The 26637-nt window shown below is 45.9% G+C and overlaps 1 protein-coding gene across 4 annotated transcripts in view; it reads right to left on the reverse strand.

Moving 5' to 3' along the window:
- Positions 1-26637, reverse strand: part of PPP2R5C (protein phosphatase 2 regulatory subunit B'gamma) — a 178403-nt gene that overhangs the window by 57361 nt on the left and 94405 nt on the right. For all 4 annotated transcript variants that reach the window (XM_075926558.2, XM_014571983.4, XM_006119994.5 and 1 more), the window contains 4 exons: positions 21277-21476; positions 6116-6226; positions 5292-5384; positions 5070-5200 (listed from right to left, as the gene is read on the reverse strand). In XM_075926558.2, coding sequence (XP_075782673.1) covers positions 5070-5200; positions 5292-5384; positions 6116-6226; positions 21277-21476 — 535 coding nt within the window. The remainder of the gene's footprint in view (positions 1-5069; positions 5201-5291; positions 5385-6115; positions 6227-21276; positions 21477-26637) is intronic.

Consider the following 26637-nt stretch of genomic DNA (forward strand, 5'->3'; position numbering starts at 1 on the left):
GATGGGTCTCCAGCCCCCTGATTTTTTGCAGTGAGGAAGTATCTTGAGTAGAAACCCTGTATTGGTATGATCGCTATTGCCCCCATCTGGAGTAATCCGTTTATCTCCTGTTATATCAGGGACTTGTGAGTGGGGTCCCTGAAGAGGGACAGGAAAGGGGGTTGGGCTGGAGGAAAGGTGATGAAGGCCTTTCTGTATGACTTCTAAGACCAAACTGTCTGTTGTAATAGTGGCCCATGCATGGGAGAAGCGCTGCAGACTGAACTGGTAATGAGCAGTTTTTGGAAATGATGCCAAATCCTCGGCCAAACATTCAAAAGGTTTGCCACCTGTTGGTGGACTGGAACGTGATGGCTTGGTCTTAAGTTGTCTGCGCTTTTGTTGTCTCTGACTCCTCCGTAGGTCATAGCTTCTCTGAGAGGAGTACGAGGATGCTCTGCCCCGAAGTGTGAATAGCCTGGCTCAGTTTCTTTTTGGGTAGGGGAACATACAAGTGACATTAAAGTTCCTGGGGATGTGAGTCCTAGAGGGAATGTAATGAGGCATCTTTCGTGGTGGAAAACAGCTTTTGGTCTTCAAATGGCAGGTTCTCAATGATATTCTGTACCTCGCAGTGAATCCAGAGAGGTGTAGCCAGGAGACATGCTGCATGACTACTGATGTGGCTAATGATCATGTGTCAGTATAAGCTATGCCAAGGGATACCTGTAGTGCTGTGTTAGCTCTGAGGATGCCTTTGTTTATGTTGGACTGAAAGGAAGACTTGCTATCCTCGGGTAGCTGTTCAGTAAGGTTTTTTTTCAAAATAGTGGAATGTGTACTTCACTAACAGTACCACATTAGTTATCCTGATCAGGAGGAATGCAGATGAATATGATTTCCTGCCCAGAATGTCCAGTCTCTTCCATTCCTTATTGTAAGGGGCAGATCTGTATTGCATTTGCTTATCCCTATTGTTGGCTGCATCAATGACCAAGGAATTTGGTGCTGGGTGGGTGAACAAAAATTCAGCACCTTTGCCAGGAACGTAGTACTTCCGGTCTTCTCTTTTTGATGTAGGTGAGACAGAAGCTGGTGTTTGTCATAAGATTTTTGCTGGGTCCAGTATGGCCTCGCTGACTAGCAGGGCTATTTTTGATGAAGGCGAGGCCTGTAGTATACTGGTCAATTTGTACTGTGTCTCAGAAACCTTGACCAATGAAATGTCGAGTGTGTTAGCCACTCTCTTGTATAAGTCTCGTAAAGACAAAGTTGTCCCCTGCAGCTGGCAGAGGGTGCATTATCGTCTCATCAGGAGATGATATGTGTGAAGGAGGCAATGTGTCTCCTCCCTGTGAGTCCTCCATATCCTTCATCTGCTCCTGCATATCAGATCTCGTGGGTGTAGGAGATCTGTAGGCCACTGTCTGAGGTCTGGGTGGTGTCAGCTGTGGAGGTGCTGGTGTCTGAGCCTTTGCATACTGAAGGGTCCCTTCCCTGCCAAGGTTGTGGGAGTGGAATGGGAAGGAACCATGGAAAGTGTTGCTGCATCTGGGGCTGAGCCTGCTGCTGTTGTATCTGTGTGGCTGGCTTTGGTGACGAATGTTGTGGAGAGAATGTGATGATCTCATCAGAATCACTGTGACTGGAGAATGGGGAGGTGGGAGGGGGCTTGATGGCGTGATAAGCCTGCTTGGTCCCTCTAGCATTGCTGTGGCATTGGTACCAAATAACACAATGTACCCAGAACTAACACTATTGCTAGATCTTGGGGACTAGTCAGAGGCCTCAGCAGAGCGAAGGTCAGTACCGCTGGTGCAGAGGATTGCACTGGTCACTGTATTAAAGAGTCTGCCCATGCCGTAGATATGCTCAGGACTGGAGAGACTTCGGTACTTGAGGGCAGTACCAATTTAGCTGGTGCCTGTACTGGTGGTTCTAGGGAGCCCTTGTCTGCGCTGTGTTGAGGTGGTTTTGGGTGCTGTTTTTGTCAGTACCACTGAGGTCGGTACTGACAGCACAGTAGCAGCTTTCTTCGGTTTGGGTACTGAGACCACAGTGTGTGTCTTTGGCACACATTGCCCTTTGGGATTTGTCTGTACTAGACTTCCCTGGTACCCATGTGTCCCCAGCTGCCTGCACCTTAGGTGATGGAGGCTTGTGCTGAGATGATCTCTTCAGTGCCCTTTCTGCCAAGGGTGAATAGTGTTTTCTTTTGGCCTCCCTCAATGTGACAGGTCCTTGATCCAAAGTGGCTGTGGGTGAGGTCCAAGCAGGGGAGGTTTGGAGTGCTGGTTCTGAGACTGGTCTCTACCATCTCCATGGTGAGGAGCTTTAACTGAAGCTCTTTTACCTTCAGTGACCTGGATTAGAGCTTCTTACAATGATGGTAGCTCTTTGGTGAGTGGTCCTGGCCCAGGGACAGAATACATTGGGCATGCCCGTCTGAGATGGAGACAGACATTCTGCATGTCAGGCACCATTTAAATCCTGGTGAGCCTGGCATGCCTACTCTATCCTAAAAACTATAAACTATGAGCAGAAGAAAAGTTTTTTTTTAAACTATCAACTTGGGAGGGGAAAAAATGTGAACAAAAACCTGACTAACAAAAGCTAACACTATAAATAAATATCTAAGGTATAATGCAGAGAGCTGCTGTGTTCTGACCAAACTGGGAGCAGTTGAGAAGGAACTGACGGACAGGTGACAATGCACATATGTTGGCACATTCACTATGGTGCGGCTGGTGCTGAGCATACACGCTAGCATCCGGGGGAGGGAGTTGCTGCTAACAAGTTCCAATTCCAAGTACAGGAGCACCAAGACATCTACAGTGGAGTGCCCACAGGGACACTCCTCAAAGAAGTTAAAAATTACTTAGAAACATTAGATGTGAGCAAGTCATCAGGACATGATGACAGAGGAGGTATCCGAGCCTTTAGCTATCATCTTTGAAAAATCTTGGAAAGGGAAAATATCGTGCCCATCTATAAAAAGGGAATAAGAACTCAGGAAACTACAGTTAAACTTCTATGCCAAAGAAGATAATGGAGCAAGCAATTAAGGAATTCATCTGCAAACAACTGGAAGATAATAAATTGATTGGTAACAACCGTCATGGATCTGTAAAGAACAAATCATATCAAACCAATCTGATAGCTTTCTTTGATAGGATAACAAGCCTTGCGGATAAGGAAGTACTACCCACATTTTAGTAAGGAATGTGACATTGTCTCGCATGACCACCTCATCAATAAATTAGGGAAATACAACCTAGATGGGGCTAATATAAGGGTGCATAACTGGCTGGATAACTGTTCTCAGAGAGTAGTTATTAATGGCTCACAATCATGCTGGAAGGGCATAATAAATGGAGTTCTGCAGGGGTTTGTTTTGGGACCAGTTCTGTTCAATATTTATCATCAATGATTTAGATGATAGCATAGAGAGTACAATTATTAAATTTGCAGATAATACCAAGCTGGGATGGGTTGCAAGTGCTTTGGAGGATAGGATCATAATCCAAAATGATCTGGACAAACTAGAGAAATGGTCTGAGGTAAACAGGATGAAGTTTAGTAAGGACAAATGCAAAGTATTCCATTTAGGAAGGAACAATCCATTTCACACATACAGAATGGGAAGTGACTGTTTAGGAAGGAGTACTGCAGAAAGGGATCTAACTTAGAGTGAACCATAAGTTAAATATGAGTCAATAGTGTGATGCTGTTGCAAAAAAAGCAAACATGCTTGTGGGATACATTAACATGAGTGTTGTGAGCAAGACACAAGAAGTCGTACTTTTGCTCTACTCTGCGCTGATTATGCCTCAGTTGGAGCACTGTGTCCAGTTCTGGGCACCACATTTCAAGATACATGTGGAGAAATTGGAGAAGGTCCAGAGAAGAGCAACAACAACAACAAAGATTAAAGATCTAGAAAACATGACCCGTGAGGGAAGACTGAAAGAATTGGACTTGTTTAGTTTAGAAAAGAAAAGACTGAGGGGGGACATGATAGCGGTATTCAAATATCTAAAAGGGTGTTTTAAGGAGGGAGAAAAATTGTTCTCCTTGTCCTCTGATGACAGGACAAGAAGCAATGGGGCTTAAATTGCAGCAAGGAAGGTTTAGGTTGGGCATTAGGAAAAACTTTCTATGGTCAGGATGGTTAAACACGGGAATAAATGGCCTAAGGAAGTTGTGGAATCTTCTTTACTGGAGATATTTAAGAGCAGTTTGGATAGATATCCATCAGGGATGATCTAGACTGTGCTTGGACCTGCCCTGAGGGCAGGGGACTGGATTGGATGATCTCTCAAGGTCCCTTTCAGTTCTAGTATTTTATGATTGTATGAATTAGAGCTCAGTTTGCACCAATTAGGAAGAACTTTAAAAATATCCAGTTATAAATACTAGATATATGATTCTATATGCAAAAAAAATTTAATAATCTTGATTCATAACTGAAGAGTTGACAGCAAAGACATTGCTATTACTATTTCTTGCAAGAGTAGCTACACTTTTGCAATAGTACCATTGCAGTGCGTGGATATTAATTATTTTGTATATCCCTAATTGGATATCTTTAACTTATGCATCCTCAAATTGTACTTGCTTCCCTCAGAAATGGAACTTGCCCTTGGAAGCGAGTTTCTGCTCATGTATTTTTTCATTTGTGTTGCCATGTCTGTCCTCAGGATATATATGTATTATGAAAAATTTGAAACAAATGTAGCTATGTCCTATGATATTACAAGCAACACCACCACTAAGATAGCGCCATGTTACAAAATGTAGTGTATCATTCAAACAACAAAGCACTATATAAAAAACAAAGTTGACACAAAACTGATCTAAATGCTGAATCTCAAATGTACTCAAACTATAGCTATACAATTTATCACATGCCTTAATTTATTACTTCTTTTCATTTGGATCACACAGAGAATTGTTTAATTAAATTGATAATTAAGTATTATTAGGCACAAACATGTTTAAACAGAAATAACAAAGAGATTTTGCTAATAAGGGACCAAGAGGTCTAAATTACCTCATCATATGTACCAAAATACAGAGCTGTGACATACCTATAAAATATATTATTAATTTGTTTCCTGATGTAAGCTCTTAGGCCTAAGAATTTCCCATATATTCTGTGAAGAGTAGTTTTAAGAAAATCTCTTTCTCGAGGATCTTCACTGTCAAAGAGTTCTAAAAGCTGTGAAAAATAAGAGATACATTTTACTCAATCTAATGAACTTTAAATCAATTTGGATTTAAAGCTTGAAGATATATTCATTTTACCTCACCTGTAATACAAACTTCTGATCAATATATTTCTTAGCTACATTAGGTTGGAAATCTGGAGATTCTAAAAATCTTAAGAAAAATTCATAAACAAGCTGAAAAAAACCCACAAAAAAAGAACATTAGTTTTTTAATACATTACATTTTTGTAAGCAATACAATTATAATTCAATTCTGACATTATTCAAAAATAAACTCCCTCGTTTTAGCAGTATTATATGTGACTTTTATATCACTTTACAGCCAGAGTAGTATTGCAATTTGGTGCAGGGAACATACATCATCGGGTGCTGCATTTTCTAACAGTGCTACCCGCTTCAGAGAATTCCCAATACTACATTCCTGAATTAATTTTCTTTTATACGAATAGATACTAATCTAACACGCATGATATTCAGTAACACCTATTTTGAAAAATCTTTTTTGTGCTCACATTCAAACATCTACAGCTAGAACCTTGTGCTAAATAATAAAAATAATAGTAACAATAATAAACTAATTAATAGTAATAATAAACGAATGTTCCCTTTGATATTATTATTAAATTTAAAATCACGTTTGACATGTTTATTATAAAAATATGCCAATTAATTTTCAACATAATTTCCTTTCAATTTGTTTACAAATTAACATATTTTGAAAGATTAAACTAATAATTTCAAATTACACAATGTAATTGGAAAGTGTCTAATTCTTAAAATTAACAAATGTAATGTTGACTGAATAAGATCATTTGCAGTAGTGTATTTAATACACAGTAGGAAGATATAGTGTGGTACTATTTTGAAATAATTTAATCAAATGAAATGAGGAGATTGCTAATTACCTGTAGGTGAGGCCAAGCAGCTTCGAGAGTTGGTTCATCTTCTTCTGGATCAAATTCTGCCCCCGTTGGATTAGAAGATGGTGGTAATGTTCGAAACATGTTAACTGCAAACTAAAAATCACATGTATTTTTAAAATCTCTGAAACAACTGAATATCTGAAGACTTAAAAATGCATCATGAAGTGAGGATTCTTTATAAAACAAGTATTTTAAGTAATACCGCAAATGTATCATTTAAAAATGTTAACTCAACTATTGCTAAAAAATAATTAGCTATTCAATTAAATCTTTCTTCTTTGCAGATTATAGCTTGAAGAATATTTTATCTACACTGTGTTGTTTTAAGTCTAAACATGCAGAAAGCATACTGTTACTAAAGATATATTTGGGAACTAATGATGTTAGAACAGCGGTTCTGAATGGTGAGCCCCAGATGAGAACTGCTTGGCAGAAAGTCCCAGTCCTACGGTGGGCCTGATCCTTACTTTTCTTTTCCTTTCCTGAACTTTCCACAGATCCCCTACAGTACCATCGTGAACCACCAGGAGTCCACGGGTCACAGGATGGGAACCACTGTGATAGAGAATGTGTTACACAGAAAATGTTTACAATGAATTTTAGATGGAAGCCATAATAATGGATATTAAAGAAATTTTTGCTCATATATACCCTGTTCCAAGAAGCATCCCCACTATAACAAAACTACCATATTATGATTAAAAGTTAATATTTACCTATCTACACGTCCAAATATTCATTTTTCACAATTCACTGCATTCTGTCACCTTCCTGTTTATACAGGCAGTCCCCAGGTTACGTACAAGATAGGGACTGTAGGTTTGTTCTTAAGTTGAATTTGTATGTAAGTCGGAACTGGTACCGTATTTTCCGGCGTATAGGGCGACTGGGCGTATAAGACGACCCCCTATCTTTTTAATTAAAAGATAGGGTTTCATCTTATACCCCAGCGCCCCTCCGCCTCCTTTGCTCCCGGTGTCCCTGGTCTGCTGGAGATGGTCCCCAGCAGACCAGAGGCACCGGGAGCAAAGCCGCAGCAGCTTTGAAAGCCTCAGGGGAAGCCGGCGGGGGGGCATCCCAGGCGCGCCTGGGCTGCTCCCCCGCCGGAGCCCCTCCGCGGCTTTCAAAGCCTCGGGGGAAGCCGGCGGGGGGGCATCCCAGGCGCGCCTGGGCTGCTCCCCCGCCGGAGCCCCTCCGCGGCTTTCAAAGCCTCGGGGGAAGCCGGCGGGGGGGCATCCCAGGCGCGCCTGGGCTGCTCCCCCGCCGGAGCCCCTCCGCGGCTTTCAAAGCCTCCCCGCCGGCTTCCCCCGAGGCTTTGAAAGCCGCGGAGGGGCTCCGGCGGGGGAGCAGCCCAGGCGCGCCTGGGATGCCCCCCCGCCGGCTTCCCCCGAGGCTTTCAAAGCCGCGGAGGGGCTCCGGCGGCGGAGCAGCCCAGGCGCGCCTGGGATGCCCCCCCGCCGGCTTCCCCCGAGGCTTTGAAAGCCGCGGAGGGGCTCCGGCGGGGGAGCAGCCCAGGCGCGCCTGGGATGCCCCCCCCCGCCGGCTTCCCCCGAGGCTTTCAAAGCCGCGGAGGGGCTCCGGCGGGGGAGCAGCCCAGGCGCGCCTGGGATGCCCCCCCGCCGGCTTCCCCCGAGGCTTTCAAAGCCGCGGAGGGGCTCCGGCGGGGGAGCAGCCCAGGCGCGCCTGGGATGTATACCCGGCGTACAAGACGACCCCCGATTTTTGGGGGATGGTTTTTAACATCAGAGGTCGTCTTGTACGCCGGAATATACGGTACATATTGTAGGGGAAACTCTAGCCAAACATTTCTCCAGAGCTCAGTTTTATTCTCCCACATCTAACTTTATTCTCCCACATCTAAGTACTTTGAAGTAGGAATAAGAGATCCTCCGGAAAAGGGCTTTTTTCCGGAGGATCGGGGCCAGTGTAGACGTTCTTTTCCGGCTTTTAGAAAAGCCGGAAAAAAGCGGCGGACAGTTTTATTTAAATGCCGCGGGGGATATTTAAATCCCCCGCGGATTTCCCTATTACGACCTGTGAAATTAGCATGCCCCTTTCGGAAAAGGGACCAGTGTAGACGTAGCCGTAGTGTTTACTTAAGTTTCTGTAATGAATAAATGCAAATTTACAATATAGACATCATATACTCACAAAAACCTAAAGTGTTAACTTGTGGAAACTGGACAATCAGTTCATTCTTTCCACAATCTACATTAATAAAGAAAAGGAAAAACGACTCCATCTAAGATATCATCAGTTCTGGTTTTAGTGTGGTCAGTATAGTAGAGCATGTTATCTGGTAATCATTTAATGTTATGACTGTCAAGATTCATCCAACAGTGCCAGGAAGATTGTGTCCATATTGCTATAAAGTCTGATTGTGATGGATACACTGGAAGAGAACCAGTGTAGACTGATTTAAATCAAGGCAATTTAAATAATAACCAAACGCCAAAACATTATAAAACTGACAGGAGAACCTCCACCCTGCAAAATTAAGCTCCCTTCTTACTAAAATCCTCTAGAGATTATCTGTGTGCATATGTATCCAGAGCTGGTGACTTTTCTTGGATACAGAAGAGGATAGTCATAAAGACCAAACTATCTGCTGCATTCGCTTTTGTCACTGATGACTAAGTCACCATAAAAATTAAAGCTCCAAAGCAAGCACAAAAAACAATCAAGAAAGTATGACAGGTGGACCTCCTTGCTCCAGCACCCTAGGGACCTGACTGGTCCCAAATGATGGAGTTTGCTGGACCAGGAGAGGTCAATTCTGACCCCTTTGCTGCTGGCCACTAGGCTCTGGCCACCTGGCAACATCTCTGGTCCAACAGTGCCATGGACATTACTGGACCAGAGATGACGTGGTCCAGTGTCATCTCTGGTAGCCTCCAGGCTCCACCAGGCTTCCCACACCCGGCCTGTTGGCCCGCCTGCCTCACAGTTCCTGTTGCCAGCCACTGCGGATATCTGGTCCAGTAATGTCCATGGCACTGTTGGACCAGAGATGTTACCAGAAGTAGGGTTGCCAGATGGTCTCCCCAAAAATACCGGACTCCCAGCCACGCCCCCCGCCCTGGCTAAGCTTCTGAAGCACCCAGAACGGCGTTTGCGGCCCCACCTCCAAGCTGGGACTCCCAGGCCGGGAGGCGGGGCCAACAATGGCGCTGGGAGCCTGTGATTGTGCAGAAGCCTGGTAAGAGTGGGGGGGAGTGGCTGGAGTCCCCACCAGGCTTCTGCGCAATCACAGGCTCCTAGCACTGATCGTGGCCCCGCCTTCCAGCCACTCCCCCCGCCCACTCCAGGCTTCCATCCTGTGAGCAGCATTGCACAAGTCCGGTATTCTCCGATTTTTTTTTTTTTTTTTACAGGATAAAGAGCGCAAATACTGGACACCTGGCAACCCTAGCCAGGAGGGATGTAAAAGAGTAGTCAATTCATTGACTACCCAATAAGGCTAGGCAAAAAGCATCTAGTCTAACCCCTCCCCCCATATCACAGGCAGCAAGGCATGGGGGGGAAGCCAGAGCTGGATAAAAAGCTCATCTCTTGGGTGCCACTTTCCCCCACGCCCTGAGGGGTAGTAGTGCAGGAGGGCCAGGGGAGGCCGCTGTGGCAGCACCCCCTGTTTGCAGGAGGTCTCCCCCAGCAGGGAGCTAGGACCCCCAGCGGACCGGAGCTACTGCGACTAAGCAGCTCCTGTTTGCAGGGGGTCTCAGCTCCCCGCTGGGATCCCCTGCAGACAGGGGCTGCTTGACCAGGCACGAACCGGGACTGAGCTAGTCCAGCTCAGTCCTGGCTTGCACTGGGTCCAGGACCTATCCCCTCTGTGGCTCTGCAGTTTAACTGTAGGAGGAGCCGGGCTGCCTGTGTGCCGGACTCTTACTATATTTAAACTACAGAGCTGCAGCAGGGATAGAAACTTCCCTTTGTGTTGACTACACAACTAGTCAATACAAATTGTATTGATTATATGATTATCCAATTACCCTCTTCTTAACATCCTTAGTTGCCAGACCAGAGAGGATCAACCTATACAGAGATGTGGCACAAATAACTAAGTTCAGCAAAATGTAAACAAGGATGACAGTCCTAGCCAGAAGTATATTAATATGAATTGTTGGACATCACAAATTTCTGCATTTCTATACTAGATAACTTTGCAGCAAAGGAGCACTAATCTCCAATTAAATGGAATTAAAAAAAACCCACACACTAAAATATGTTTCACAGCTACATGCCTCAATTACTCCAGTAGCAGCCCACATGCCCATGCCTTCTAGTGGCCCATTTTTTTACATAACTGAAACTATGAGTAAAGTTTTAAATTGGTGGAATTGTGAGAATGAAATCATTCCTCATCTTTCTTCTCTCCTCCGCTGTGCTGATTTTCTGATGAACAGCTCTCTGAGTGAAATGCAGTGTGAACATCTTTCAGTGATGTTAAGTTCTCAGGCTATGACTACATTATGGTAACAAGCAGAATGCAGACACTGCTCAGCTAGCTTTGGCTTACACAGCAGCAGGGAGACACTGCTTGGGTGAGTACAGTACCCTAAAATGCCTGAATTCCCATGGTTTATACCCTAGTCAGTTTTTCCCCATGTCTACTCTGCTATTTTTAAAAGTGCAGTGTCCCATAGTCTATATGCTAGACACTTCACTACAGGTTGAAACTCTCTTAACCCAGGATTCTCTAGTCCGGCAACATCCATAGTCTGGCATGGATATTGCAGGACCAGAAAGTCTGGGTGGAGGGCCAGCGGTAAGGATCCCTGTGGAGCAGGCAGGGCAGTGGGCTGCCTGCAGGGAGTTGACTGTGGGGCCACCAAGTGCATGGCAGTGGGGCTGCCCAGGAATGCTGATGCTACAGCAGTGATTGCTGCCTAGCAGGGTTGGCAGAGCAGTGGGCCAGCAGGAGGCGGGGAGCCAGCTGGGAGGCCAAAGTCCGGGCAAGAGGGGGACAGTGGCAGGGGTCCAAAAAGGACCTCCCTTGGTCTGACAAAATCCCTCATCTGGGACCGGTCAGGTCCCCAGGGTGCTAGACCAAGGAGGTCCAACCTGTACTAAAAGTAACACTGCCGACACAGGAGGCACTGGTTGGATGTGCAAACAGCCTTGTAGGGTACATGCCCTGGAGGTTCAAGGTACTCTACTGGAGGCATACAAGGTACTCTACTCATCTAAGATGCATCTTGCCTTGCTGCTAGGTATGTGGTGTCTGTACTACGGTTGTAAATGTAGATATAGCCCTAATAGCTCAGTCAGCAGATGAGTGAATACCCACTCACATAGTGTACGTTCACCCTCACTTCATATATTGAAAATAATATAGTCATAAAGAATATGATACCAGCAGCAATTAAACTATTTTGGCTGCTAATAAAGACATCTAGCTGTAAGGTAATGAATCCAAGATTATGTAGTTAGGAGCAATGGCTACATGTTCATTAACGTTAGGATTATTCTTTCCTTCTTACATCAGCATAGAGGAATTAATTCTTTTTAATCTTGAAATATTTCACTTCAAAAGCAATATAGACGCCATAGATCCTTGATCTATGAAATATAATTGATTTATACTCTGCTATAGGTATGCCCATTGATTTAGGCAAACAAGTCTTTAAGACAGGAACTGAACTGTCAGAAAAAGGAAGGAGGAATATGCAAGAACAAAAATTCCAAAAAACCAAACCAAACCAAACCAAACCAAACCAAACCAAACCAAACCAAACCAAACAAAAAAACCTTAAAAAAGAGCTGTAAAACAAACAAAAACAAAAAAACCCACAAAAAACAAACAAAAAAAACAAACCAAAAACACACACAAACGCTCCAAAAAACTCCATACAACCATTCATTCTTTCTAGTGCATCTGTGCACTAGCTCCTGAAGACGACATTTTCTAACAGTAGGTGCAAAATTAGTTAATATTCAAATCCATTTAAAAACTTACTTCTTCCACATCATCTACAAAAGTAAGATCATATTTTATATAAGAATATATCATTTAACTGAACCTCCAATATGTTTACATGCCTTACTGAGTGGCCAAGTTATCCTGCTGCAAGCCAAATGCAGAGGAAAAACGTTAGCAGCAGCAAAGACTTCTGTAAGTGGACAATGTAAGGCGATGATAAATTGGGTGCTTTTACCTACCAGAAAGAGAGGAAATTAAAAACTACTGAAAAGGAGAAAATGTGAAGCAGATTCAAGGGAAAAAATGCATAAGCCAAACACCAACTTGAAGATCAAGACCAAATTCTATATTACTAGTGTCTGCAAGACTGTCTCTGCTGTTTGCAAGATGGCATCATTGATGGGAAGAGCGATTTTGCAGATAGATGAAAGTTGCAACATTTGCACCAGTTTGTGCTGGTTCACCTGCATTTTCTCCAACCTGGCTTTGAGACACCATGCAAATAGTTCTTAAAACTGTTTAAAATAATCTGCTGATGTTGACACTGGTGGCATAATCGCCTCATCTGAGGAGGATGAAGAATTGTATGCGGGAGACATACATTCTGTGACCATTTCCATGTCATCCCCACCGTCCTGAGCTGCTGTGGCTTATGATGTAGGAGACATTGAGTTAAATTGTAGTTTGCCTCTATGAACTGTGGATGGTCTGGTAAGTTGCCCATGGTTCCCTATGTGCCCATTTCATGGAGAAAGCTATTGGTGGGTACATACATGGTGGTCTGCACCATGGTTGAACTGTCTTCTTATAATGATATCTTGGCTCCACATGGCTCTAAGGTGATCTGCATTCTTTCAGTGAGGAATGGTGCAGTGAGAAAGTAACTTGTTTGCACCTCATCATCACCTTCAGTAGGTAACTACCATTTCATGAGAGTTGCTAGGATCTCCTCCAGAGCCCATCGGGAAGCTGTGGGAACCAAGCATTGGTGGGTGCAGTGCAGACGATATCAGCAAGCATCTCTGGGGCAGCAAAGACTGTCAGTGCTGGTGTTGGTACCATCAGTGACACCAAATCTGTTCTAGTTGGTGCTAGTGCCAACTTGGTTTTCCCCACTAGAGTCAACTGTGCTGTCAGTACTGAGGGCAGAAACATGGTGCCTGAGAAGACACCAATGCCAATTCCCTTAAGGATGAGTTCAGTGCTGTGGAGGAAGCATGTCTTTGGCTGTGCTTCTACTCAGTCTCTTTCACTTAGGCAACATCAGAGGTACTCAGAGTGTCATAGGTGTTCACCTGAGCACAGGTTGTCATCAAGGGTAGCAACCTGGCAGGAGACTGCTACTGTTTTTGCAGTGCTCTCTGCAGAGCCTTCTTCCTCAGTCTTCTAGAGGGTAAATTCAGTAAAACTCCAGTAGTCCGGCATCCCGCTGTCTGGCACTCCTGATAGCCCGGTATCAACTGGAACCCAGAACTGCTCAGGTCAGCTGCTCTCACGGCCGGGCTGCTGTGAGCCGCATGTGCACTCATGGCTTGTGCCGTTCCGCTCACGGTCCCCAGCACAAACGTCCAGCCTGCACATGCTAGCACAGCTGAGCACAGGTAGTTGAGCACAGGCAGTTTCTTCGGGACCTGGACATAAGGCTAGGGGAGAAGGGAGATTGGGTGACAGCAGGGAGGGGAGGTGTTTGGCTCTGGGGAAGGGGAAGAAAGGGGAGGGGGATTGGGTTGCGCACGGCATCCCAGCCAGCTAATTGAAAAGCCAGCCGTGGCTGTACTGGCGGCTCCGGGACCTGAGCATAAGGTGTGGGGAGGGGAGGGGGATTGGATTGGGAGTATGCCCCCTTATAGTACCTCCTCGTATTCCGGCATATCCGATAATCCAGCACCACCTAGGTCCCAAAGGTGCCAGATTATCAGAAGCCTAGTTTGAGACTTTCTGCACTATTCTGATCTTGGTATGGTAATTCCCAGTACTCATCCCACTGTTTAAGCCTCTCTCTCATTGTGTTAAGCCTATATTTAGACCAGCGTTTCCCAAAGTGTGATCTGTGGCCAAGTACCAGTCCTTAGAAAAATTATCACGCATGAGATCCTATTAATTTGTGACAGGGTGGCAACAGGGGCTAGATCAGTTGGGCGCTAGCACCGAGGGAGAAGGCTGGGTGCCCCGACGCAGAATGCCTGGTGTCGGACGCAGCTGGGGGAGCCAGCGCTAGCTGATGAAGTGGCTGGGATTGGGGCCGGGGGGGGGGGGAGGGGGGAGAACAACCCACAGGACAGGTAGGGTCAGCGACACAATTTATGTGCATATTCATCATTTGCTTAATGAATATGCAAATAAATGTTACCAGTCCTCCAAAAGCTTGTGAATGGGTTTACTGGTCTCCAGTATCAAAAAGATTGGGGACCACTGATTTAGACTATACAACTTTTGGGTCAGCAAATACATGTCTCTCTCAGAACACCCCAATTAATTATTACATTCTCAAAGATTAAACCAGCATGGTTTTCACTGCATAACAGTTTTTTTAATTTGTTCTCTCTAAATATAGGCTTGATACAAAGAGGGACAGGCATAAACAGAATGGGTTAGCGGAATGCATTGAAGATGTCAAATGCAGTATCTTTATTAAGGTAATTAATTTTTAAAATGCTACATATAAACATGATGGACCATGCTTACGTGATGCATCTTACAAATGAGCATCCTGCAGTGGAGAGCACATACTAGTAACAAATTATTTTTGGCACATTTTAAAAACTAACACAAAAGTGGGTAAATTATTTATCTGACAAAACAGTCTCATGGGCAAGTCACTTCCCTTGAGTATTGTGAGCAGTGGCATATTGATTTTGCAAGTCATTTAAAAACTAAAAAATAATACATCTAAATGACAATAACAACAAACCATATAAAGAAATCAGCAATGATCTCACTTGGAAAGCATGTAGCAGATTGACAGATCCCATGGCACACTGCAAAATAATTACCGAAAATATCATAATGCCAATATATAAATGCATGGTATGCCCACATTTTAGATACAGCATGCAGTTTTACTAATGCCTCTCTCAAAAAAGACACATGAAAACTGGAAAAAGAACAAGAAGGGCAACAAAAGTGACGAAGTATATGGAACAATTTCCATATGAGGAGAGTTTTAAAAAGATGGGTAAATTCATTTTAGAAAAGAAGTGACTAGAAGGAGATATGATAGAGGTTTATAAAATCATGGAGTGAAAAAATTGAATTGGGAAGTGTTATTTACCCCTTCATATAACACAAGACCTAGGTAAGAGGAGGATATTCACCATATGCAGTAACGGATGTTCTTTGAGATGAGTGCCATGAGGGTACTCCACAGCAGGTGTCGGTGGTAAGGATGTTAAGTATTGAGTAAACGACTAATCATGTACTCAATACAATTTGTATCGAGTACACAATTAATCGATAAGGGGCCGCTGTGGCTCTGCAGTTTAAATGTAGAAACAGAGGGGAGTACAGGCAGCCCAGCTCCTACTACCTTTAAACTGCAGAGCCACAGCAGTAATATGTCCAGGCTTGCACTGGGTTGAGATGGCTGTGGCTCTGATTTTAAATGTAGTAAGAATCACCCAGCTCTTACTACATTTAAAAGGCAAAGTCGCAGCAGTCTGTACCCAGCATGAGCCGAGACTGTTTCAGCACTGCTGTGCCTCTGCCTCCCCTGCTCCATTGAGACAGTGCTGGGTGGAACTGGCTTTTAAGCCGGCTCCCCCAAGCACCAGCTCATGCATCCTCCCCCCACCTTGCTAACTCTGATACAGAGGCAGCGGGGTGTGGGGAGAAGAGGACAAAGCGGAGATGCAGGTAGTCAACTCGACTACTCGATAAGCCTAGGCAGGTGACTATTCGACTACTCTTTTACATCCTTAGTCAGTGCACCTCTGCGCCGTCGACCAGAGTCTTTAGAGCAGTGTCCTGGGGCTGCGTGAATTCAATATCCTTACTCCACACATGTGCCCCATCCCCTTCAGTTCCTTCCTTCTCTGGAGAATCAGCCCGGATACTTCGAAGTAGAGGGGAGGAAGTAAGAGTAGTGGAGCATCCACAGGGACACTCATCTTGAAGAATGTTAGTTACTGCACAAAGCGAGTAACTTACTCTTCTTCTTTGAGGTATGTACCTGTGAGTACATAGCAAAGCAGTCTGCAGTATGGAGGTAGGGACTTCAGATCAGGCACGAATGCCTTGGCCACATTAGTGGTGGAGAGTAGTCCCTGAGAAAGTGTGTAATGCTTGGTAAAGGTCTGATCAGAAGCCCATGTGACAGCTCTGCATATATCTGTGATGGGAACCTTGCATAGGTAGGCTATGGATGCAGCCACTGCCCTGAGGGAATGGGCTTGCACTGAGCCAGATGGATTAACAATAGAGGTGGATACAGTCTGAGATCCAATGGGAAAGCCTTTGGGAGGAGATGGTCTTGTCCTTGTTGTGGTCTGCTATAGATACAAATATTTTATGTGAGATTTAAGAAAAGTTTGTGTCCTATGTATATAAAAGGAAAGTGTTTTGCGGACATCCAATTATGCACTGTAGATTCAAAGTGGTTGGCATGAGGCTTGAGGGGGGAAATGGAAAAGTGCTTCATCTGATTAACATGGAAAGGTGATAGAATTTGTTAAAATTTTGGGTGGGTACCAAGGTCACTTCATCTTTAAAAAAGAATATGGGGGAGGAAGGGGAGGGAGGAGTCAGAATAAAGGGCTGTGATCTCTCCAATGTGTCAGGCTGATGTGATGGCCACCAAGAAAGCCATCTTCATTGATAAGTGGAGTAAAGAGCAGGTAGCCATCGGTTCAGAGGGTTGTCGGGTGAGAGCATTAAGTACCAAGTGACGATACCAAGGCTCAATTGGTTGTCTGATGTCAGGGTAGAGGATCTGGAGATCTCTGAAAAATCTTTTAGTCACTGGATGCGCAAATATCGCATTATCATTGATGTCTGTATGGTGTACTTTGATGGAGCTCACTGAAAGGCTCCATTGTTTTAGCTGCAAAACACTCTCAAGAATTGTAGGCAGAGGTGTTGCTTCTTGTATAATTTATCTTTCTGATGTTCATTGAGCAAACTGCTTCCATTTCTGCATATAAATTTTGTGCATGGATTGGGCTCTGCTGTGAAGTAAAACCAGTTGAATTGATTCAGAACATTCTAGTTCTTCAGCAGAGAATCATTGAGGTACCATGCCTTGATATGAAGCAAAGGTAGGTTGGGGTGCTGTGTTACTATCCCTGGTTGGTATAAAAGATGAAAACTGCAATCTTGGTGAAGACGAGGTAGCAGGGTTGTCTGGGCCATGAAGGATCTATGAGTATGACTTTGGCTTTGTCCAGACTTACTTTGTGGATTTGTTGAGGAGTGGGATGGGTGGGAAAGGGTAAAGCAGGTGGGGGTGAGAAGAGTTTCTCCTACGGATCCCTTGCCTATGCCCACTCTGGAACCAAAAAGGTTGCACTTTCTGTTGTTACATGTGGCAAACAAGTCTATTCTGGGATGACCCCAGTGGTGAAGAATGGCTCTGACAATGTCATTGTTTATTTGCCATTCATGCTCTGGAGGTAGAGTTCTACTGAGTGTTACTGAGAACTAGGGGTGTCAACATGTAGACAACTACACAATTAACTGATAAACCTGGGCTTATCAATTAATCCTGTTGACTACATGCATTTTCTCCCCTTCCTCCACTGCCATTGTATCAGGGGTGGGAGGCAGGAGCCAGTGCCCGTGGAGATCCATCAATGGCTATTAGCCAGGATGGTCAGAGATTCAACCCATGCTTTTGGAGCTCCCAAACCTCTGGCTTCTAAGCCCTAAGACTGGAAGACTGGATGGATCACTCAATAAATTGCACTTCATTCCCTCTGAAGTGTCTAGTATCAAACATTGTTGGACGATAGGATACTGGGCCAGATGGACCATTGATCTGATCCAATATGGCCATTCTTATGTTCTTATGAAATCCTGCAACCCCAGCTTGCTGCTGTGAATTTGGAGCTGTTGCATCTGAACAGTATGACTTTGTGGATGCGTTCATAACTTTGTTTTGGATTGAAAGAGCAAAGCCAGCTCTATTCAAATATGATTTATTTAATGCCAAATCAAAATTTTAAAGTAATCTATTATAGCTGCCATTTGAATCTCCTGAAAAATAAGTCCCCCTGGAAGCTCTTTTAAAAAGATTAATTAATTAAAAGCATAAAAGACAACAATCCAAAAATTCTAGATGCTCTGCCATTACACAAAGCACACACAGAGATTTTCATTCCTTAACAAAACCCAGCAACAATCAAACCATAAACAACATAGTATCTCATCCATCTTTGAAAAATAAGAGCATCTCTCAACCTTTACCAAATGCCTAAAAAACTCAAATGAGGTTGAGGGCAGATGCTGCCCAAAGCATGGTGCCCCCCCAGCCCTTGGTGCTGCATGGAGCCCGGCACTCCCATCAGCAAGGGTCCAGGGCTCCAGTCACTGCCACTGTGGCAGCAGCTGGAGCCCTGGGCCTGTCTGAATAACTGGGACTCAGCACAATTGCCCTCTTCCCTCCCCACTGGCAAACCTGATCCCAGGCAATTTAGAATTTTACTTGTTAAATCCAATATTTTAAATTCACCTGGAAATTAACCACCAAATAGACTCAATCCCAAAGTACAGTAGTTGTGTTCCCAGCAAGACACTCTTCATTCTGCATGAGCCTCAGCTCCAAAGCACACTTAATATGTAATCCCATACAGTGTGCACAGTAATAAAAAGGCTAATCACAAAATGACTAAAGCGCAAATTACAGTAGTAATTTGAAAGAAAAGTTGGTAGGTAGCTCCGTGATCAAATGTAGATGAAAAACAATCAACCCTACTGCTTGGACATCTCTATACAGCTATTGGTCCAATCAGACCTATAAGTTATGAACTCTAGTTGCAAATGGCAGGAACACTCTCTCAATCATAGGGACACATACAAATCTCTAACATAGATTTAGTTGCTTAACTCAGCTCACCATCACTACCTCAGTTTTATCTGATCTGAATCTCAGCCAGCTTGCTCTCATCTGTGCCTTAATCTTCACCAAATACTAGGTCAGGTGTTCAATCACTAATGCTAGATTAGCAGAGATGGAGATAAAACTGGGTGTTATCAAGATAAATGTCTTCACTGGCCACTTGCAACTGCTTATAAGCCTTTGAAAAAACTCAGCTGCCAACTTAACAAGTTTTTCCTAAATTCTTCAAAGATTCCATCCATACTGAAAGTACTTCAGCCAAGAACCAAATGGGTAAGAAGCCTTTCTGTGAAATTTCTACTCTTGGCTGCAATGGGCCTCTGGGGGGCCAGGTACCAGAATGGAAAGCAGGAAAACTGTTTCTTTTTCATCTCATGCTATTCAAACCCTACTCTGAATCTACTTTGGAGGGAGAGATAGCTAAGTGGTTTGAGCCTTGGCCTGCTAAACCCAGGGTTGTAAATTCAATTGTTGAGGGGGCCATTTAGGGATCTGGGGCATATCTGTCAGGGATGGTACTTGTTGATCGTGCCATGAGGGCAGGGGACTGGACTCAATGACACCTCAAGGTCTCTTCCAGCTCTATGAGATAAGTATATCTCCAAAATCTTAAAAAAAAAAAAAATCTACAGCAGGGGTGGGCAATAATTTTTAATGTGGAGGCTACTCCAAGATTTGGTAAATGGTCACGGGCTGCACTTCTACAGAGGTAGTGTAGGGTCTGGGACTGAGAGATAGAGGACTGGGGTGCGAAAAAGGGCATGGGGTCTGGCTGGATGCAAAAGGGAGATTGAGGACTGGGCTGCAAAAAAGGGCGTGAGGTCTGAGAGGGAGTTTTGCATGAAGGGAGCAGGTTGTAATCTGGGGCAGGGATTTGAGGTGCAGGGTCTGGGACAGGGTCTGGATGCAGGAGAAGATTCTGGCCTGGGGAAGGATATGAGAGGGGGATGCATGATCTGGGAGGGAATTGTGACCTGGAGGAGGTGGGAAGAGGAGTTACAAAGGGTTTGGGTGGTGACTTGGAGCAGAAGGTGGTGGCCTGGGGCAGAAAGTTTGCAGGAGAGACGGGGTGGGGTGTAGAGCTTCTTCCTGGGAGGCACTTACCAAGGTGGCACGCAGCCAGCAACCCTGCAGCAATCTGAAACACACACTCTGCCTATCTGCTGCAGCCCCAAGCTGCTCCATGTGGCGCTGCTCTGACCGGGCCGGGGGGGGGGGGGGCGGGGGGGGAAGAGTCTTCACATACTGCTCCTGCTTCCAGCAAAATTTCTCAGCTCCTGTTGGCCAGAAACTGTCCAATGGGAGCAAAGGGATTTTGCTAGGTGGCAGTACACAAAGCTACCCCCTTTTTCCCTGGCATCCAGAGCAGAGAGCAGCCAGCTGTTTAAAGTCTCGACAAGGTGGCCCCTGAGCTAGATCTGGCAGATTGGTGGGCCAGATCCAGCCCACTGGCCTCATTTTGCCCATCCCTGAGCTATAGCCACTGTGAAGCCTAGAATATCTGTTGAGTCACTGTGAAGTCATGGAAGCAGCTACCAGCATGGTTGAAAGCTTTCTGTTGAGAATGTCATCAGGTTCTGTCTATGGGATCTAATGGCCTTTATTGTCCAATATTCTTGACTATTTTTAGCTTTTTTACATAAGACTTTATGAATTTCTCCTGTACAACAGCATGGGCTTTCTGCCACTAGTATAAAATCAATTTTCTCATAGGCTTAGTATGTGATATGTAAATAAAGATTGCTTCATAATACATACTCACAAAGGGTCTTAAGCTTGATTGCAAGAAGCCTTAATTCTGGCATTTCTTAATTTTCAAGTGTTTGATTTTCCACTCATTATGTTCTTTTATATAGTCCGTGTGCATGCAATATATAGGTTGCAAACACAAGACTGACGAAATTAAGCTTTTCCACAGCAAATTTGTTTTCTGAAATTCCAACTTTCTTCAACTTGTGTGTGACCGTTTCCATGTTAATGAATAATCAGAATAGGAACCAAGTATTTCCAACAACAGCATTATGATTTTGAAAGTTATCAATTAAAAAAAGATGACAACAAAGCTTCAAAATAGATAATCTAAGCTTTACTCAAATGAATACAGGCATAGAATTAGCTCTGAACTATGAAAAGTACTTTCAAAATATTTCTGGTTGCTAAATCACTTACCATATGTACTACTTCAGGATAAATGGGCTCTGTGATCACATTACGATTATGTGTAATGTATTCTACCATTTCACTTAAAGCAGCTCGCTTTACTTCCTTCCACTTTAGGTCACTCAGTGGATCCGAAACAAAGTCAAAAAGGACACAACATTGTCGCAACTTCTGAATAAAAAGCTTTTCTTGATCAGCAGGAGGAACATCTGAAAAGTGAAAATATTTGGTTATGAACATATCCACAAACTATGTTACTATAAGGACTTTGCACTCCTCCCACCTTCTCTTTTCTTAGAGACTGTAAAAGAGTGTCAAAGAATTCCAGCAGGCATTTTAAATCTTAAAAATCACTTAAGTCTTATGATTCAGTAGCATCCTCTAATATAAGAAGCATTCATAGCAGTACCAATGGGGTATACTTGCATTGTTATAACTGATGATTGAGCAGAAAAACAGAATACGTGATTAAGTGCTTTTACAAAAACAAAATTCCAGAGCTCATTTTAGTGTAAAAATTATAGTAAGAGACAGAGCAATCTACTCCAGATTGAACATGCTTATCTTTAGTTTGTGCACTTGAATAAATTGCTGGTGAGGCTGTAAAACCTCTTTCTGATTTTTGAGAAACCCTCACGCCCCCCCCACCGCAAAAATATCAGCAAAACTTGTAGGGAAAAAAAGCCCTTTTAAGAGCACAGCAGGCATTGCCCTTTTAAGGTGGCCATTTTGAAGTCTGCCCCAGCCAACCCAAGCTGCATATGTTCTGGCAGATGGATGGACGGACCAGGCTCTTCCTTGTGGGGGGAACTGACCGGGTCACCTCGCCGCCCCCCCTAGAATTTCTGCACGCCCCCCAGTTTGGGAACCCATGGTCTAGATCATGCTTAGTTCTGTCTCGAGCACAGGGGACTGAACTAGAAATTCTCAAGATCCCTTCTAGTCCTACATCACTATGAAATGCCACACATTTCAGAAGTGGCGTTCTTTGAGTTTGAAAGAAATACTTTTTACACTTACCACTCCTACCTCTGGTATCCTTTTTGTGTGTTACAACCTTAAATATTTTACACATATTCATATTTAAATAAAAACTCTTAGAAAATTCATGCATCACTAATAGAAGGAAGAATTTACCTTATGCAGGACATAAAACTTTAGAGAGCATAGCCTGAAATTGCGTAACTCAGGATTTTTATTGAGTGGACCGAAGAAAAAAAAAGTACATAGTTTGAATATTTAGGAACTTTGCTTTGTATATGTAGACACACACATTATAGTTTGACAAAATCCTGACCCCTGACTAGGTACCGTATATTCCGGCGTACAAGACGACCTCTGAAGTTAAAAAACATCCCCCAAAAATCGGGAGTCGTCTTGTACGCCGGATGCCCCACCGCCGGAGCCCCTCCGCGGCTTTGAAAGCCTCGGGGGAAGCCGGCGGCGGGGCATCCCAGGCGCGCATAGGCTGCCCGCCCGCCGGAGCCCCTCCGCGGCTTTGAAAGCCTCGGGGGAAGCCGGCGGGGGGGGCATCCCAGGCGCGCATGGGCTGCCCCCCCCGCCGGAGCCCCTCCGCGGCTTTGAAAGCCTCGGGGGAAACCGGCGGGGGGGGGGCATCCCAGGCGCGCATGGGCTGCCCCCCCGCCGGTTTCCCCCGAGGCTTTCAAAGCCGCGGAGGGGCTCCGGCGGGGGGGCAGCCCATGCGCGCCTGGGATGCCCCCCCCGCCGGTTTCCCCCGAGGCTTTCAAAGCCGCGGAGGGGCTCCGGCGGGGGGGCAGCCCATGCGCGCCTGGGATGCCCCCCCCGCCGGTTTCCCCCGAGGCTTTCAAAGCCGCGGAGGGGCTCCGGCGGGGGGGCAGCCCATGCGCGCCTGGGATGCCCCCCCGCCGGCTTCCCCCGAGGCTTTGAAAGCCGCGGAGGGGCTCCGGCGGGGGGGGGGGAGGGGGAGCCCAGGCGCTCCTGGCGGCTTTGCTCCCGGTGCCTCTGGTCTGCTGGGGACCATCTCCAGCAGACCAGGGACACCGGGAGCAAAGGAGGCGGAGGGGCGCTGGCGTATAAGATGAAACCCTATCTTTTAATTAAAAAGATAGGGGGTCGTCTTATACGCCCAGTCGCCCTATACGCCGGAAAATACGGTAATACAAATAATAATCTCTTTATTTCCACTTTCTGAAATCTACACCACTTGCCTTGATATATCCTCCAAAATATCCATCAATGAAATCAATACTGAAAATGATATTTTTAAGCATTAGTGTTCAAATTTAATAAATAACACTGTTCATATAGTTTGTGTATTTTCCCCCTTCGACTGACACCACCTTCCTTCCAATATACAGAATTCCCATAAATCAAGAAAACTCAAATGCTTTGGTCAGTTTATACTCCTTCGTTAGGGTTTGCAGTTTGAAACTAATGGGATTAGTGCTCCTAAATAAATTTGGTGCTTTTGAAAATCCCATTCTAAGGTTCCAAAATATGAATTTATGAACTTATATTTAGGCTCCAATTTTTGAAAATATTAGCCTTTGAGTATAAAAACAATACATGTTAACTACACTAAAGTACTGAAAGTATAAACTTTTTATGGTGAACACTAAAGCTCTTTTGTTTTGAAGAGAAAAATTTCATGCTCTTAATTTTGGAATAAATATATAATTTTAGCACCCTGATGCAAACAAACACTTATTTTGCACATGCTTGGTTTTAAGTATGAATAATCTCCCTGAACTCACTGGTACAATTCACGTGAATAAAGTTCATTCCTGCTTAAGCACTTAGAGGGACATCGTTTTAACTTTCAATATACATAACTCCAATAGCAGTATTGTAAAATTCAAATAAAACATCCCACCAGTAGTAGCATTTTAAAGTATGATGCTTATAATTTAGTACATTCTAGAATTTTAATCTAAAGTTGCAACAGTGCAAATTTGTTAATTAGGTTTATAAATCTTCAACTTGATTTAAATTAGATTTTTTTAAAAAAAGATTACCGGTAAGTGATTTAAATTGCTCCATTTTTTTCAGCACATCATATACATAGTAGCCCAGTGTCTCTGCGTCTGTAACGCTGACGTACGCAGTCACGCCCTCTGGCTGTGTACGTCAGCACCCCACCCCCCTTCCCCTAGCTCCATGGCAGTTCGGGCCGCACAGCCCCCCAGACACCACCCCCCGCCAGCGCTGCTTCCCTCCTCTCGTCTTCCAGCACCCCCCCAATCCTCCTAAGCCCCACAGCCCTCAATCCCCCCCCCAGCTCTGCTTTCCACCCCCCTTCCGGCCAGCCCATCCCTTTCCCCTCCCTGTGTGGCACGCTGTGGCATTCTGCACCGCTCCCAATTGAGCAACGCTCCCAGCGGGCCCCAGTTGGGCAGCAAGCGGCGGCAAGCAGTCCTTTGGGGGCAACCAAAGGGCCGCTTGCCGCCGCTTGCTCCCGTCGGGGCCCAGCTGAGCGCTGCACAGGCGGACCAGGCACGAGCGGCAGTCAGCGGGGCCCGGGGCAGCAAGCTCAGGTGGGCCCAGTGGGAGAGGAAGCGGGGTGGGGAGGTGATATACACAGCCAGGGGATGGGGCCATGTACGTCACCGCCCCCCCTTCCTCCTACCGCCGTGGCGCTGAGTGGTGCGCCCCTCAGCCGGGTCACCGCAGGGGAAGGGGCGGTGACGTAGACAGCCCCGCCTCCTGGCCGTGTACGTCACTGTTCCACCCCTCCTCCCCCGTGGCGGCCCGGCTGAGCGCGCAACACTCAGCTGAGCCGCCACGGAGGAAGGGGGCAGGGTGGTGACGTACACAGCCAGGGGGCGGCGCCGTGTTCATCACCGCCCCCCTTCCCCTCCCGCTGTGACACTCAGCTGAGTGCTGTGCCCCTCAGCCGGGCTGCTGGGGTAGCCAGCAGTGCAAGGGACTGTTTGGGCTCCCCTGGGGTGGAAGAGGAAGGGAGAGCAGTGATGTACATGTCCCTGGCCCCAGCCGTGTACATCACCGCCCTGCCCCCCATACTCGCGGCAGCCCAGCTGAACAGGTAGCACTCAGCCAAGTGCCACAGTGGGGGGAGGGAGGGCGAAGGGGAAGGGGAGAGACAGATGGGAGAGAGAGGCAGAAGGAGAAGAAGAGAAAGGGAGAGAGAGGCAGGAGGGGGAGAAGAAAAAGAAAAAGAGAGAGAGAGGCAAGAGGGGGAGAAGAGCTGCTGTTCCCTCTGGGGGGCACTGTTGCCTGAAATGCTGGCTGTTCCCTCTGGGCAGCCCATGCTGCATGGGGAGTGCGGAGCCCAAACGGCCACTTGCGCCGCTTGCTCCCTCGCGGCGGTCCGGCTGAGCGGCGCAGAAGTCAGCCGAGAGCCACGGCGGGAGGCAAACGGGGGCAGGGCAGTGACGTGCAGTGTGACAAAGGCTCCAGGCCCTGCCCCCTGGCCATGAATGTCACCGCCCCACCCTCCTTCACCTCCTGCCGTGGCGCTCGGCTGACTTCTGCGTGGCCACCGTGTGGGAGCAAGTGGCGCAAGCGACCTTTTGGGCTCCACACCTCTCATGCAGCACGGGGAGTGCGGCGCCCAAATGGACATTTGGGCTCCGCGGTCACCCAAGTGAGAGGCAGGAGGGGGAGAATTGGACAGTTACATTATCTACTAGTGGTACACTTAATTCATGTGTAATAGATATAGGTACACAAGCTAATGTAATTTCAGAAGAAATTTCCAAATTTCTAAAAGCAGTAAGTGTAGCAAAAGAATGAATCCATATTAAATTTACAATCCTACAGCGGTAAAAAATCCCAGTTATGATTACAGCTCTGTGTTTGGCACGGAGGTCATGGGAGTCAGATTCTGTATCTTTCCACAACCTCAGTGACTACTGCAGTGGCCAGTATAGCTCACCCCAAAGTCGTCCTGCTCAGGTAGCTCTGGGACAGCCACACCAGCCATTGCTGGAGTGACTCTGCAGCCAGTCACTGGGGCAGCCCTGGAGCCAGCTGTACCAACCGCTGCTGGAGCAGCCCTGGGCCTAGGCATACTGGCCGAAGAAGTGTTCCCCGTGGTTTCCTGAGCAGCCATTGCTCAAGCAGTGGTCCATGGGCAGCCAGAGCAGCTGCTGTCAGAGGCCACAGCACCCGTAGTCTCCTCCCACCCTCATGCAGCAGCCTCCCAAGTTTTAGTCAGGAATATTTATACAGGTTGGATCTTGCGGGTCCGGTACCCTCGGGACCTGACTGGTTTTGAACAAGGGGATTTGCCGGACCAGGGAAGGTCTCTCCCCTCATGGCTGTGCTGCCACCGGGCTAGGACTCCACCAGCCTGCTCCCACTGCTGCTTCAGCCTCCCGGGGCTCTCATCTGCCCTGCTCTGCCAGGGCCGGAGCACCATGGCCAGAG

This window comes from Pelodiscus sinensis, chromosome 5, assembly GCF_052426305.1.
Source record: "Pelodiscus sinensis isolate ZL-2025 chromosome 5, ASM5242630v1, whole genome shotgun sequence".
In the NCBI taxonomy this organism is placed as follows: Eukaryota; Metazoa; Chordata; order Testudines; family Trionychidae; genus Pelodiscus; species Pelodiscus sinensis.